At 35.8% G+C, this 17,232-nt stretch overlaps 1 protein-coding gene across 2 annotated transcripts; it reads right to left on the bottom strand.

The window, feature by feature from the left end:
* Positions 1–2,324: 2,324 nt before the first annotated feature.
* On the bottom strand, positions 2,325–11,346 carry LOC133307950 (protein FATTY ACID EXPORT 1, chloroplastic-like). Of its 2 annotated transcripts, none has more exons than XM_061508529.1 (6): positions 11,222–11,346; positions 5,526–5,715; positions 3,058–3,225; positions 2,922–2,968; positions 2,800–2,840; positions 2,325–2,470 (listed from the first exon to the last, which is right to left on the bottom strand). In XM_061508529.1, exons 1-6 carry the CDS (start codon positions 11,315–11,317, stop codon positions 2,335–2,337), a joined length of 678 nt encoding a protein of 225 aa, XP_061364513.1. In that variant the 5' UTR covers positions 11,318–11,346; the 3' UTR covers positions 2,325–2,334. The 2 variants fall into 2 exon arrangements, with proteins under 2 accessions (XP_061364513.1, XP_061364514.1); XM_061508530.1 differs by having other exon boundaries at positions 2,370–2,654.
* Positions 11,347–17,232: the final 5,886 nt, after the last annotated feature.

Raw genomic sequence — 17,232 nt, forward strand, 5'->3', positions numbered from 1 at the left:
GAGGCTACCCTATCATTTGAGGGTCCCCCAACAAGGATGTACCTATCTGCATGTTCTTCCAATTCAATGCTAGAATGACTCGAGGCATCTTTTCGATTAAAACCTTTTAAACCACTATTAATGATGCCATTATTTTCTACGCTGATAGCTCCCTCAATTCCCCTTGATTTTTGGTCATTAATTACGCTAGGATTATGCCCATGATTAGGCTCCTCATTAATCACTTCCAGCTCAGCTTGATTCAAATCCCCAATCACCATTAAACTGTCATAACGTGATTTTGTATTTACTGCATTTAAAATAGGCTGATATGATTGCACTGATAACTGCTTTGATTGCGCAGTATTCTCCCCAAAATCACGTTGAGTGATTCTTCTCGAAGTCATCGGCGTTCTGCCATCTTGGGTAGCAGCTTGGCTTCTAGGGCGGCGTTGGCGATTAACCACCATCCAAGGGCCAAGACCGTTCCGGTTTTCTTCAACTTTATCAGCTTCACCATCCCCAGAAGGATGAGATTCATTCACCACGATCTGTTCTTGAACAATCACAGAACAACAATCCTTGCTATGGCCATACTTTCCACAGTTGAAACAAATGAGCCCTAGACCTTCATATTCTATATGCTTCAAAACTCCCTCAAGAACATACTCTCCTTTTAAAGGTTTAGCCAAATCCAGTTCAACACAGATCCTTGCAAAGCGACCCCTAACATGAAGGTTTGTAGTCCTATCAATCTTTATTAACTTCCCTATCCAGTTACCCACCCTACGAAAGAAAACTTCATCATAAAATTCCAATGGAATATTAGGAAGGCGAATCCAAGCTGCTATCTTTGATATGCCCTCAGCATTAGGCCTGAAGCCAGGTTCCCACTTACGTAAGGACAGATAATGACCTAGGACAACCCAAGGGCCTCCACTTAGAGCAAATTCCATGTCTTCATCATCACTAAATTGAACCACATAAAACTCATTCCCAATATCTGTGACGTTCACTTTTCCTTTCCTTCCCCATAGCTCCTCAATCTTTTTCTTCATGAACGAGACACCTGTAGATCTGCCCAGCAGCTTAACAATCAAAGCTTTTTCCCACACTCTATGCAAGCGTCTTCTTCCTCTCTTAGTGCAACCAAAATGAGTTTTTTCATCCTCTTCCACCCACATCTTTATGCCCTCAAAATTAACGTCTTCTTCCTCAGCTGGTTCACCTTGCAAATTCTCACCTTCAAGAGTATCAGCACCCTCCCCATCATTCTTCTCTCCATTATGACGTTGCAGCATCTCCTTCCATGAAATTCGACCCTCCTCTTGGTCCTTCATCCAGGATTCCTCCCTAGGAACCATTGATACATCATGTGAGAATTTTTCTCCACGATCTTTATTACGTTTAGTACTTCGCTTTAGTATGTCTTCCTCCTCTGATGATCGCTCTGGTGGTTCTCGCACAGTTTTCTCCATTCTTTCAACTTCTGATATTCATCCCAATAAACCACCTTTGGTCGTTGGGACGTTATGTTTAGGATATGATTAATCTGGTAATGTTTCCTAGAGTTAGAACTTTCAAGAGGTAGCTAACCCTACGTGGAATGACCTTTCAAATTTCAATTATCTTTAATTATTGACTAATGGATAAAGGTATGAAGCTCGACGTGCATCTTAGGTTACGATGAAATAGTTCAACTTCTTAAGAGTTATTTAATCTTATGTTGCACCGATAGTGACACGAGACATGAATTACAATACAATGCTCCGATATATTAATTATAAAAAAATGTTAGATTTCAAGAGTGAAGACATATTTTGATATTAAATAATATTTTTAAAATATGTAGTGTATATTATATTTAATATTCAATAATAACAACAAAATAAAAATAATCTTATAATACTCATCAATTTTATAAAGAAACATAAGATATCTCCAATATTTATATTAAACTTAATAAATAATAATAGTAATCCAATAAATCTAATAATTGAAACTAAAAAAGCAATTCAATGCAACTTTTGAACTCTTTTTAAGTCTATGCAACGTGTATTGGAGTGTCGGAGTATCGAAGAGTATCGGAAAGTATCAAACATGACACGTCAGAATTTTTGATATGTTGGTACACCATAGATTCTATCCGTAAATACATAGACGTACTCTAAATAATCCCAACTCCATAATAGTGACTAGGATAAATTAATGTCGTTTGATTATTTAAAAACATGACGTGAAAAAAGAAGCAGCAGCAAAACACAGCACACCCCCAAAGTTAGCAACTTACGGATATGAATATCAATCAATATCATAAATGACCAAAATTGTAGTGCACTCTAACATAAACCATAGTTATATCTCATGGTATGAGTCAAGAAACTGCCTGAACTTATAACTAACATAATGATCGATCAATATCATCTCAATGGCAGCAATTTGGACCTTTGCTTTTGGAGCAATCCATGTTTCATATTTCCTTTCTTGGTAGCTACAACATATAAATCAGCTTTTGTGTCAAGTTCCATAATTTTGGTATAGATGCCAATTAACATAGGCTAACATAGCCGTGGTTTTCTCATCATGATGCCATGTTAGCAGAAGACTTATTTTTCTTAGGTGGTGGGTTTCCTCCGGAGATAAGCACATACAAATAAAAGCAGAGCATTGCAAAACTGCACAAAATAAATAAATAAATTTGTCGCATGCATAGAGTTTGACCAAAACCAGGACATGTTGCAATCAAAAGGCTAATGAAAAATTGGTAATTTCAAACCATCATAATAAAATTCAAATGTTTAAAGGCAAGGATTGAAGTACCTTAAGATAGCACTGATGCCAGTAGGAAATACTTTCTTTGCCTGCATATAGAAAAGAACAATAACTACAGTATAGCAACGGAATGAAACCTAAGTTAGTCTCTGACAAAATAGATATAATACCAATGAGTAGCTCTGAAAGTTCTTCCAGATAAGAATCCCTGACAATGCTGTTAAAAAGGAAAACAAGTTAAGAGATAAAACGATTTTTCTAAGCAACAGCATGCAGCAGTCTTTTAAGGCTCATAAAATCCTATACCTGATTGTCCTAGAATAAACGGTAAACTTGATTTCCCTTGCCTCCAGACCTTCAAGCTAAGGGTGCTGAGCAATAGTATAGCACCTCCAAAGAGCACACCATTGCTCAGTGTTGTAAGACTCCGTGTCAAAAGGAATCCAATTATCCCCCCACCTAGAACAAATCCACCTACGACAAGAAAGCATATATAACACATCACATCTTTATTTAAAAGGAAAATAGCCTAGCATATTATATCACATTCAATTTTACCGAAAGAATGTCCTACATTTTCATATTACTTACGTTACAATCAAAAGGCCACCCATAGAAATTCAAACACTGTTTGGCAGCACAATGTTCCATTTCAGATACCAGAATAGATGCCTGAATGGTTTAATAAGCCATAATAGATTGATATGATGTGTAATGATGATGTGTTACAAAATAATAACCAGTGGTTCTATTTAGATTAATAATTAGGTCCAATATAATGTAATTTAACTAGTATAAGCCCGAGCCCACTAATACAATAAGACTATTAACATTAGTTAAATAAGGAAACAAACTAGTAAAAAACCACTCCCATCAAACTCCAACTAGCGAGGGTAGGGGTAAGGAAACAAACTAGTAAATATAACAAAATCAGGAAACAACTCTGATACGGGTCCATCTCTTAAAGTATATGCACACAACAGATATAGGGCCCAGGTCCAAGTAATCCCTGCTGCTGAGTCAGCAAGTGGTCTGTTAGGAGGGGAAGGTTCTAGTATAGGTGTTCAACAGAAAACAGTTGAGGTGGAGAGGCAGGAAAGTGGCTGAATAAGAGGAAGGCACATGGTTTGAGTGAGGTATCTGGACTCTTGGTTTAGACTGGGAGTAGGAGAGCTAGAGCCTCTCCAATTGCTCGAGTTACTTCATCTTCTGTAGTTTCCATTTACGCTTCCCCTATTACTGTAATTTCCTTACTGATACATTGTACCTTCATAGTTCATATCAATACAAGTCTCGTTGGTTGTTTCTTTCCATGTGTTGGTTGATCCCTATCACGGTATCAGAGATCCGATCTAGGAGCTCTATGAACGGTATCCACTCAAGGAATGGAGAATCGATGGGATTCGATGGAAGAAAGGGTGCGTAGAGGTAACGAAAGCCAACATGAAGTGTTGCAAAGGCTGAGCGTATCAGAGCAAGGCCAATGGCTGGATGACACGGCTCAACACATGGCGGGGCTAGGGAGCAGAAGTCGATCCAGGTGACAGGAATCTAGAAATGAAGGTTGCAATTTTGAAGAATCGACTCAATTAGCTTTTGACAAACTGAAAGGAATCATGAGCATAGTTCCTGTGCTGGCTGTGCCTATCTTTGAAAAGACTTTTACTGTTGTTACAGATGCGTCTGGGCATGAATAGGGGCTGCCTTGATGCAAGAGGGTAGACCTATTGCTTAGATCAGCCAAGGTTTCTCTCCAAGAGCCATGGGAAAATTTGTGTATGAGAAAGAATTGATGGCTGTAGTCTTTGCAGTCCGGAAATGGCGTTATTATCTTATGGGAGTCATTTTATTCAAAACAGATCAGAGAAGTCTCCAATTTTTTGTTGAACCATAGTCACAAAGACTATGTGATATGATCTGGAAAAAGATATTAGAGATAGCGCACAAAACACCAAGGAAATGGCCAGAATCAATCTGGATTTTCTATATATTGAACTAGAAAAGACAATTACAGTGAAACAATTGCAGAAACAAACAGAGGACAATTACAATGGAAAAGGAAGAAAAACAAAAGATAATTTTAGAGCAATTAGAGAGTGCTATGATTCTTTCCCAATCTGGTTTCCCAGCCCAAGTGTGTCCAAATTCCCAATCCCCCTTTTACACACTACACATTCCTCCTTTTATACCCAGCCTAACCTCCTAGAATATTCTAAAGTTAGTTATACCACCTCATTGGTAGAACATAATTCCCTACTACCCACTTTACATACATGATATACCTACATGAGTATATTCGTATCACTATGACATTGGAGTTTTGATTATAACAAAGCACCTAAGGACCAACATAGTTCAACAAGGATGCACTCAATGAGAAGCATGGCAACAAGTTTTAAATGGTACTAGAAGATTAAAGTAAAGTGCAAAATTGATAAGGCTACTCAAATGTGCAAAGTCAAGCTAGAAGTCAAAGTTGGAATTCTTTGTTTAAAACCTAGTCATAATTTATTTAAAACCTAGTCAACTTCAGTCATGTCACATCAGGAAAAACATGCCACATCATCATATTCCATTTAGGAGTCCAATGGCAGTTAAAGGGTTGGACATTACTGCATGCAGCAATTGAAAAGTGAAGTACCAAATCAATAGATTTTGAAAATTAGAGGGATTACAGAATTAAGCCAAAATTTTATCGACAGATACCAAAGAGAAATGCAACATGTATTTGTAAAGTCACCTAACATGCAAATAATCAACCAAGGAACACTTACCAAAGGGAATGCCTAAACAAAAATCATGTATTTTTGCAGTCCTTTTTTGTTGACTGAGACCTTCCAGCACTGTCCCTCCAAGCCCTACTTTTTCGGCATCACCTTTTTCAGCAGCGTAACTCAGTGTACTTTTGGCATCAGAACCAGCAATATTTGTGTCATGCCTCTCGAGACTCATAACAACTGATAACTATATCAGATATGCTTCCAGCTTTAGTCTTAATATCAAATAAAATTGCTCTAGCAAACTTTTACTGCACAAAAATATATTATTTATGCATGCTTATTGATATAAATGTCTCACGCTCTGCAACCAAAGCCTTTTCCCACTTGGCGGGATCAGCTACATGAATCAAAGGACACACTTGGTCACATACAAGCACATAGGTTTAATATGAAGTCCAGTAAATGCAAAAAAAAGAAAAAAGCCTATGTAATCTATTGAACTAGTTGTACTTTTCAGTTTTCACTAGATTATTAGTGCCATCTTGTTCATATACACTTATACTCTGTTCTAAATTTTAACTAACAAATACATTTATTATGGATTTAACATTGAAGAATAATTATAAAGAAAAAGAAATAAAGTCACCTTTGGTGAAAAAAGAGTTAAGATGACAGTTAAGGGGTAAAAATGCGGGTAAGCAAAGTTACCCGAAAAATAAAAGTAAAGTTAGAAATATGACTGGAAAAATATTCTAGTTCATTGGGTAAAGTTTGGTATTGGATGGAAGTGTGTAAATAGATAAGTTATTACTTAGTTAAAGTAACTTAAACTTACACATAGTAAACTCCTTTATTTCTTTCCTCCACGCTGCCTTTCTTCTTCTCCTTCTCTGTTTGTCGAAGCTCTTCCATGGGTGGGGTTGGGTTTCAAAATTTCTTCCCTTGATTTCTCTCTACACAAGCATCCAAATGAAAATGTCCATTACATGAAATCAATAGGAAATCATCCAATGAATCCGTTCCACCCCTTATTTTAGGTTGAAAATGCTTGAGTAAAAAGTTCTTCTCTTCCCCTTGTGCGAGTTACTATTCATTAAAGAGAAAAATTGTGGTTTTCATGGAGCTTTGCTTGGATGTTGTTCTCTAGGCTTGGTATAAGGGATTAGAGGTGAGAAATCTCTATTTCCATGGTTTGATTTTTGTGATTTAAGTCTTGAAAGTTTGAAGCATGTTTTGGTGGGAAATTTTGAGTTTGAAATTGGAAAATTGTGATGAATTAGTGTTGTGTAGTAAGTTGTAATGTAGAATAATCATGAACATGTGTTTAAAAAATTAAGAAAAAGTCCCCTTGAACCACCCTAGAATTCGGCCATGATACGTATTTAGGGTTTATGTGCAAAAATTAATTGCATAAATTGTGAAGGTTTGAATATTGGTGTATGTTGAAATTAAGTGTGAAAGTGAGATTACATGGTGGAAAATCCCTTGGAAACCTACCCTATGCATTTCGGCCTTTAGGGTATTATTAGGGAAAATTATGTTAAAATTATTTTGATGATGCATTTAAGTCCTAATGCATGATTTTAGTATGATTTGGAAGTTAAATGGTTTAAGACAAAATGAGAGGCACCTTAGTTCCCTTGTATGAGTTGCCATGACCTTGTGAACAAAAATTAGACAAAGTTAAACTTAAAATTGTTATGAGAATATTTGAATAATTTAGGGGCTGTGTGTGGGTTCTAGGAACTATGAGTTGTATCTATTGATTTGATGCAAAATTCTTGGCTTTCCCAAGGTGTTGATTCGGCCATATAGGCCTTGTGGGGCTAGGGAACGTTAACGATTATAAAATGGCAAATTAAAGGAAATTATGAAAGCATGGTCTTGACTTGTGTATTGGCATAGTTTTGGCATAAGTGTAAAAAAGAAAGTAGGCAATAAGATGTATGCCTTGTGTAAATTTCAGGGCATTACAACATTTTATTGACTTTGTCTTGAAATTCTCTCTCTAGGTGTGCCTAGGGACTGAGAGGGTTTGAATTGCCTTGGAGCTAAATAGGTAACTTGTGTACAAGTGAGCAGGTTGGCAAAGCTTCAAGAGGTAAGCTCTATGTTTATGGGGTTCGCTCCTACTTTGTGTTCCGCCATAGTGTACAGATTGTGGTCAGGTTGTATGATATGTATGAGATATATGATATAGATGCATCCATATAGAGCTATATGATGATGTGATATGATATGTTTTGATATGTTTACTTTGATATGATTTGATGTGTTTACTTTGATATGATTTGATGTGTTGACTTTGATATGTTTTGATGTGATTTCTGTAATGATCTCTATCTATTGAGTTGTATATGCACTGATGTCCGCTTGGGGTCCTTCCTTTGGACTGACTGTGTATATCTGTTATATGTCGAGTTCCGCTTGGGGTTCTCCCTTGGGAACATGTGCACTAATTTCTGCCAGGGGTCCTCCCTTGGGATTGACTGTGTACACCTCTGTTATGTGATGATCTCTGGCCATTGATCCTATTTGCACTGATGTTTGCTTGGGGTCATCCCTCGGGACTGATGGTGTACACCTCTGATATGTTCTGGTACCGCTTGGTGTCCTCCCTTGGGAACACGTGTGTTGATTTCCGCTTGGGGTCATCCCTTGGGAATGACTGCGTACGTCTCTGATAAGATATGTTTTGTTCTGATGTGATTATTGTGATGATTTTGTATATGATATTTGTTACGTGCGTTGATTTCCGCTTGGGGTCATCTCTTGGGAATTACTGCGTACGTCTCTGATAAGATATGTTTTGTTCTGATGTGATTATTGTGATGATTTTGTTTATGATATTTGTTACGTGCGTTGATTTCCGCTTGGGGTCATCCCTTGGGAATGACTGTGTACGTCTCTGATGAGATATGTGTATATATTTTGTTCTGTTATGATATATGATGTTTTGTATATTATGTATCTGACTGTCATGCAGGAAGTGAGCCCAGGGTATGGAGAGTTCTCTATAAACCTGAAGCTTACTAGAGGTTCATCTCTAACACTGTTTGAAGATATGATTTCAGGAACACAGTTAATTGAAGAGCCCTCACGGGACAAAGACACTACTCGTGGCTAGAGGTACTAGTATGAGGATATGGAGTTCTGGGTGGCTGGACGCTACTATTTATTATAGATGTTATTTTTGGAGAATATGTACTGTTGTATAGTGTTCTATTCATTTTGGGATCATGATGTTTGATCCATTATACAATATATGGTCCGCTATGATTGAAATAGCGCCGCTTTAGCGCGCATTAGCGCTTCAGTTGCGTGTTGCGGCACCCAACCGCTATTTTCGCACCGCGACGCGACGGTTTCCGGTAGCGGTCAGTAGCGGCCGGTTGCGGCGGTGGCGGACGGCAGCTCTTGCGGCGCTATCGCGCCGCTACAGGAAAAGGAAGAGAAGTTACAGACATTTAGAGGAGAAAAAGAAACGTAAGAGCACGGTGGCAGCATTTTGTAAATTTGAGTATCATTTAAGGGTATAATAGGAAAAGTCCAGAATAAGTGAGGGGTAAAATAAATATTTTATTGAAAAAGCCAGCGTTTTTTTTTGGGTAACGTTATCACCTTCCTTTTTCTTCATTGATTTTGCTGCCAGCTTTTGGGTAATGTGTCCGTAGCAGTGCTTGGTTTGATAATTTTAATAATGCCACCTAATACATAATTAAAAAAAAGGAAATAGTGGGAAGAAGTCAAGAGAAAAAAAAAGTTGTAGGTGATGCTGCAGCTACTGTTCAGATTCTTGAGAACTGAGTTTTGATAGCTCCTTCTCCTAGTTCACTGCATCATTACCCCTATTCTCCTCTTTCCTATTTTTATTTATAATCATAATAACAATAATTTCAAGTCCCATTGTTTTTCTATCTACCAATTCACATTTTAATCAAATATATTTATTTTTAATAATCAAGATTTATATTATATACTTTAAATAAATTATAATTTGCATGATCTTCTAATGTAATATAAAAATAATTTGTTACCATAATATCTATATATATACATATATAATTTAAATTTTTACATTTTATATTAAAATAGAAAATTACAAAATTATTATTGTTGATTTATTCATTAATATTTAGAATTCTCTCACATAAAATAAATCATACTAAATGATATATGAGATAATTGATCTTTTGATGTAATAAGAATGACCTTAAAAAAAATATGTTTTGCTGTATTGTTATTAATTTAGTTACTTTCATTGAATTAATATGTTGGTTCCTTTATGTTCCTTGAATCCTTGTTTTGAATGTGTAGTATTATATTTTTTATTCCTCATTTCCTTCTATTTTGGGTGATTTCTTATCTTATAGAATTTATATAGTATTTATATATGTGGTATAATTTATTATAAGTAAATATGGACTTCACAGTAGCGGCTTTACCGCTACCCGCTATACCGCTGTAGCGTTTTGGGGGTCGGCCGCTACTGTCCGCTACCCGCTATTTAAAACTATGATGGTCCGTATATGTTTTGTACATGTGTTCATATTTGATGCATGTACATTTATGTATTCAGATATGTGCATGTGTTGAAATATGTATGTTGTTAGACATAGTGGCACAGAGCCACTTATGCATGCGCCCATGGATGAGTATATAGTCTTATATGGATATCTGGTATTTCTGAAATTATATATGGTATAAATTGTTTATCAGGAACCCTTGAGAGCGGGATTGGCAAATCCCCAGTTGTCCAATTTACAGAGGTTATTCTGCCAGATTTTCGTCTTCGTCAAATAAGAATTACATTAGGAGAAGTATGCAATGTGAGATATTATATGAAAAAGGATTAAAGAAAAAGAAAAAGTTAGCTCGTATTTTCGTAAGTTAAGTCTTCCGTTATTTCTGTTTGTATCATATATATGTTAATTGAACCGGCTCGAGACGGGGATGTTACAAAATACATTTACCAGCTTGATACATGCAATTCAAGCTAAATCCCAACCCTCATTTAGTTATCACATTTGATGTAAAATCTATCAAATAAGACCATAAGGCTTAAACTAACAAAGGAACGAATGATCATTCCAGCTTCATCGAGTCCCCTATATCTAATTCTCACTCTTCAAGACAGAGAGGCTGCTGATCTTGCTTTGTTACTGGGCAGTCTAGAATCCTGTAGTTGTTCCACTTTCCAGACAAAATGTCATGATATTTAGACCCTTCTGGTGATTATACTTGCTAAATTCAGAGCTCTTTTACTTCTCTTTCTTTTGGAAAAGTCTTCTTTTATAAAAAAAATAAAAATAGAATAGTAATAGGAAGAAATTGCAATGAAGTGGGGTAATTAAACATGTGCTATACATGCAGAATGTCTCAATTATTATTTTTAATTTTTTTTGTAAACAAAATGTCTCAAATTTGACACAAGACATATATATGTAGGTGGTTAGAGATTGTTTGAAATATAGTGTGAGCAATCTTAGATATTTAAATTATAGACTTGTAAGCCCCAACACTAAATAATATATATTTTCTTTTTCTTTTTCGCTCCCTAGAAAAATTGAACCACACTGGAAATTAAGTAGCAACATCGTGAAATGGATTCAACCAAAAACAAAATGTGAAATGCAACAAAGTTTAAAAACTTCAGTATTTCTTCACAAGTTGTATTCAAGCATATACTAGCAGAGCATTTCAAAGAGTGAGATTTGAGACGAACGCGAAAAGTGAAGTGAGAAGGGAACCTTGGAATTGAAGCGAAGAGACCGGTGGAGGCTGCGACTGGTGTCAGAGAAGCACGAGAACTGAGACACCGTCGCGGCCATGGCGGTCGCCGTCATCGTCGGTGATCGGAGATCAATGCTATGCTTCAATTGGTAATTGCAATTGCATTGGTGCAATGAATTTAATTATTTCATTTATGCATCCTATTCCGAATCAAAAGTCAGAAACCATAACGTGGAATTTTAAATATTAAAAAGAATAAATGAAGAAAATAGTAATAGAAAAATTATTGGGACTTGGAGAGTGTTACAGGTCACTAACCCCAATTACCTCCAAGCCCTCTCCAAGCGGCTATGTGATTATAATACTCTCTAATATTCTAGGATTGGTCTTATTAAATGGTCTTCACTTGGACGCATAATGCATATTTTATAAATTAATGGTCAATTTTAATATAAAAGTTCATAAATTAAGAGATTGATAATAATCACTTTAATTGCTAATCCGTTAATTTATGAAAGTGTTCAGTTTAAGGATAATAAATATGATGATATCTGTAGATGGCGTAATATTTCAATATACTAGTGATCCAATGGAGTCAAGGTATAAGAACTTCAACGGAATCTAAGTGTGTGCTAGAACTCAATGAGTAGCAAAGTTCAATGAGAAAGGTGTGTGTTTATGGCTGATACGAGGTAGAGTAACAGCAGGATTATCCGGAGATTTTTAGATCCCTCCTCTCATATACTATGTTGCATCGACACCGACACGGGACACGGGATACGATATGACACTCCGACACGTTAGGACATGTTTTGATATTATATAATATTTTTAATTTATGTAGTGTATATTTAGTATTCAATAATTTAACAAAAAAATAAAGCTAAACTTATAAAACTCATCTATTTTACAAAGAAACATAATATATTTCAAATATTTATATTAAACTCAATAAAATCGTAATCGTAATCTAACGAATCTAATAGTTGGAACTCAAAATACAACGTAACGTAACTTTTGAATTTTTTTTTGAGTCTTTGCAATGAGTATTAAAGTGTCAGAGTGTCGGTAAGTATCGAACACAACACGTTAAAATTTTTGAAGCATGGTGCTTCATGGCTTATACAAGAGACCGTAGGGATGGAGAAACAAGAACTCCTTTTGAGGATTCCTCTGAGTAACGACTTTGCCAGAGTCATTAGGAATCCATGATTCTCTGACAACTACGTGCCAAGTTGCGCTTATGACATAAGGACCCCGTACTCATGAGGGCAAAAGATAGTGTGCGAGGGGAGTGGGGGATAGTCCAATATTTTGGGCCTGAGACGAGCCTCGAGGAGTAGTTCAAGCAGCCGGTCTAAAACAGACTTTGATTACCCGTCAAAAATAAGTTGTGACAACTGGTCCAGAACATAATGGATGATTAAGATCTTTCAATAATCGTATTAAAAGAATATATGACATTCCCACATATTCCATTATTAAGGGGGTGAAATTTTTTTTTTTATTCAGGAATTATGATTTCCAGGAATATAATGGACAAATAAATTTTTCGAGAATATTATCAAAAAATTATTTGGTAGGTCAAAATATTTTCGAAAATATTGGGCTAATTTTCTTAATACTATATTTGTTTGTGTTAAATTTTTCCATGCCATGGAAATCCTAGAATATCATTCCCTGAGTGGTATTCTTTGATGGTATTTTCAGAAAATTTTACACATAATAAAATTCCAGAAAAATCAGATTTCCATAAAATTTTTAAAAATCTCGTACTAAACATGGGTAAGTAAGATTATCACTCTTAGTTTTCTAGGAATCCTAATTTTTTTTCTCCCAAACACCCTCTAAAAGAAATTTATAAGAAATTTGAATTTAATTCCCACCAAATATATCTTTGTGGAGGGGTGAAGAGATTTAACTGTGATTACCCCGACTCAGGATTAGTCTTATAATCACATCAAAGAGTTGAAGTTTGTAAGGATACCCAGATGACTGATTCATTTCAAAAGAATAATTAAGGTGGGTATAAAGAAAAAAAAGAAAACTATAATTGCATTTGGATACTATTTACCGATAAAAAATTTCAAATCCAATATTTGTATTCCTTCTATGAATTTGTGGCTAGCTCCAAGTATGATTTCCGACTATTATTATTCTACTCTCTCACACTTTAGCTGATTTGAACACGTAGAAGTCCCAAAAGATATACTACTAAAGACAATAATAACCAACCCTCTTCTCAGCCCAGTAACTCATATTGAAACAAATAAAATTCATAACACCTTAGTTTAGGTCATAAATGTTATATCCTTGTGATTTTAATAGAAGTACTGAATCTCCTATTTATTGTATAAATAAGTTTTTAATACTATTTCATTTAAATATTTTATGAGATTATACAATGAATTAAAAAAAATGTATATTATCAACTCACACCAGAACTTATACCCAGTATTATTTTTTAGGAGGGGTTTATAGCTTTAATCCTGAACCAACCCTGAACAGAATTGCCTCCTGTAAAAAATACCTGTGATTTATATAAAAAAAATTAAAAATATTTTCGCGCTTGACAACAACATAGTGGGTAACAGTAGGGTTGGCAAAACAGGCCAATCCGGCTTGACCTGGCCCAACCCGTGTGCAACCCAAAAAAAATGAGTCAGAAAATCCAACCCCACTCGACTCGAGTCGGGTTAGGGTTGACTCAAAAATATGACTCGTGGGTTGGCTTGAAAAAATGGCTCGCGAGTTGGCTCAAAAATTGGCTGCGAGTTGCTCGAAAATGACTCGCGGGTTGGCTCATTTTTAGTTTATTTAAATGAATCTGTAGTATTAATGCACCAGCTATATGGCTTCCATCAGCTTAAACAAACAATTGTCTTACAGAATAGTTTATAAAAAAAGCAAAATAGAAAAGGGTTATAGAATGAAAAGTAAAAGCAAAATCTTCTAGTTTCGAATTTTTTCATAACAAATTTGCATTAACATCGAGAAACAATCAGAACCACTTTCTACCAAGTGGGTAAGATATTTGAAACAAACAGAGCCAACACAACCTAACATTATAAAAATGGCAACGATGTGAGAAGATTAGGGACTTAGGTTTAGAAAAGGAAAAAAGACGATGACAACTTGTGTGTATTTTGTCCATTTTTGGATATTATATTTTGTATTTTTTATAAATAAATAAAAACTCAACCCACGAGCTGGCCCGTTTGACCCGCAGGTTGACTCATTTTTTCTCGAGCTAGCTCGGGTCGGGTTGGCTCAGGTTGGCAGCTCATTTTTGCCAACTTGATGGGTTACGAGCCAACTCGATGGGTTAGCTCATTTTTACCAACCCTAGGTAACGAGGCTTAAAAGAGGAGACGAGCACATGTACAAATACAACTTGATAGTAGATGAGAGTTTAAAGAAATGAGAGCCTCTCAAGTGCTCTTAATTTATACCTTTATTTCAGTTTATCACTATAATTGCTTCGATACTACCTTCTCACATCATTTCAATACCATAATTAATAATTATAACAATATTATTTTCTTTTCATTGCGTGCTTTCATCTTATATCTTATTAAACTTGTCAAAAAGGTGAGGTAGATAATATATTTTTGATAGAGTGAAATATGTCAATACAACAGAGACTTGAAGATGCAGCAGTACGAACTGAAACTAAAGGAGGTCACCATTAAAGTTTTAAGGGCGAGGTGAATGGACTCGATTATGGTCAGTAAGAGCTGAGAGGTGAATTCTGTTGGAGAAAATAAGAAAATAATATATGAAGAAACTTTTTGTATTAAAATTGGCTAAAGAATAAATACAAGAACACATTATTTTTAAACTCAAGGTCACTCTTTCTTTTATCTTTCCAAGTGCTACGACATTTTCTTCTCTTTAGTACATGGGTACTCTGCTTTTCTTTTCTTCTAATACAATTAATACACACACAATCTAATAAAATTGCTTAACATTTATAGTCATTCCTTGCCGACTTGTTGCTGCCATATTTTAATCCAATTTGCTTTTCGCTTTCTTTTTTAACCACAAGTTCATTGTGTCGATTTTGATGCCAACCACGTTGCCAACCGCCTTGGCTTGCTTTTAACAATTTGGATTTGGCTTGCTTTGGTAGCCACAAGTTCCAACCTCATTTGACCATACTTATGACAAAATTTGTAACAGTCTGTTGTACATTGGTATTGTTAACATTGATTATGATATTAAGCACAGTTACAATTACAGCACTTCATTGAAAAATACGAGTAAACGTTTTCCTTTCATTACGTAAGAATTTAAACACAATAATAAAACGTAATGATAAAAGCTGTGATTATAACTGAAATCTAAACACAGAATAATTAAAATAAAGGCCTAACTATCATACAATGCTTATCTTAAGTCACTAAGGGGTTCTCATAAACCCACTTAGCATAATTCTCACTTTTACGATTTTTACGTATCTGAACGTGGTTCAGTTTTTTGGACATTGTGCGAAATCCACATGCTACGAACCTCCCATCTTTTAGTATATTATTCTAGACTTAATTACCTTTCCAAAAAGGTATGACACGCTCCATAAAGTTCTCATTTGCTCCGGTTATCGCCGTTCGAAGTTGGACAAGCAAATCTGCCAGCCAACCCCGAACAGGATACCAAACATACCTCTCCATTTCTGCGATTCTGAACAAACCGCTACACCAATTGCTCTCAAATTTTTATAAAGTAAACTAGACACCTTAAGCTTCAATTTTACATATCATGGGCCTAATTTGACTAAGAATTAAGGAAGAAATAAATTTCTCAAAACTATCACCCGACAGCCCCCTGCAGTAGGGTATTCTGGACAGTCCTAACTCAAACGCGTCTATAGGTATGCGCACAGCTCTAATGGCTACCAAATTTTGACACAACATATTTTACATTTCAACCTTCAAAATGGTGTATGGAACGTCCTTATTGGACATCTGTGGAGAGAGATATGCTCTCCCAATGTTCACCCAAAATCTGTCATTTTATATAAATTTCGACGGCATCTCCTTTGTTTATTCAACTTATCCCACTTTATCAAAAGTGTGTTATTATCATCAAATGGTACCTAATAGACAAGGGTGGCACTCAAGGACCAGCAATTCCTTGGTGCTCTTACAATCCACAACAATTTATATCGTTTACCTCACTTTACAATTCATTACTTACTTTGCTAAACTTAAATCCTTTCAATCACATTATTTCATTTGCATGCATTCTTTCAACATACACATAAACATAACTTAAAAAAGGCCTATTGCCCTTTCATCACATTCATGCTTTAACTATTACACAAGGTCCATAATTTACAAATTTACAATCCTCCAAATGGTAAGCATAAATACGATTAAATCCTCCAAGTGCAACATGATAAAACCTCAAAATACAACATGATAAATCAATAGCTAGACTTAGGTAAAATATAGCATGAACAAATATAACCGAAAGCATAATCCTAAAGCAATATGCAATGTTCATGCCCTAAGTCTAGCCTATGCCAAAAATGGCCTCAAAATGCAAAAATCATCCAATCCCCAAGTGCTTATCTTATGGACATCTTGCCCATAGCTCCAGCCCCACTGCAACTACCTGAAATCATGCCCCAAACACGGGGTGAGATATACGAATATATCTCAGTAACCCAGAGGTTCTGGAGATTACTCTGCCCAATGGCTCACTCAGATGTAAATCAACAAGGAATTATAACAACCAAAGAGGGATAAAGTAAGGGATTTAGTGAAGTAGGGATGAATAGGGAGTAAACATACGATGAAGCTGGAATGCTCAATGCCAAAACCACGCAACATCTGACCTATTGGCCTCGGCATATAGCCTACGGGTTCTCATCCAAGGAAGTGTTCCCAGAACATCAACCAAGGCACCCACCACCAATACACCCGAGACTTTTCTAGAGTGCTCCTCAACGGATAATAGCTCCATGACCCCAGGTCAACTGGAACTCCCTCACGAAGAACTATCCAGTGGAAGTCTGTAACGTCCG

Source organism: Gastrolobium bilobum, unplaced genomic scaffold, assembly GCF_033153095.1.
Source record: "Gastrolobium bilobum isolate Gb01-03AN ecotype WA unplaced genomic scaffold, APGP_CSIRO_Gbil_v1 utg3757, whole genome shotgun sequence".
In the NCBI taxonomy this organism is placed as follows: Eukaryota; Viridiplantae; Streptophyta; class Magnoliopsida; order Fabales; family Fabaceae; genus Gastrolobium; species Gastrolobium bilobum.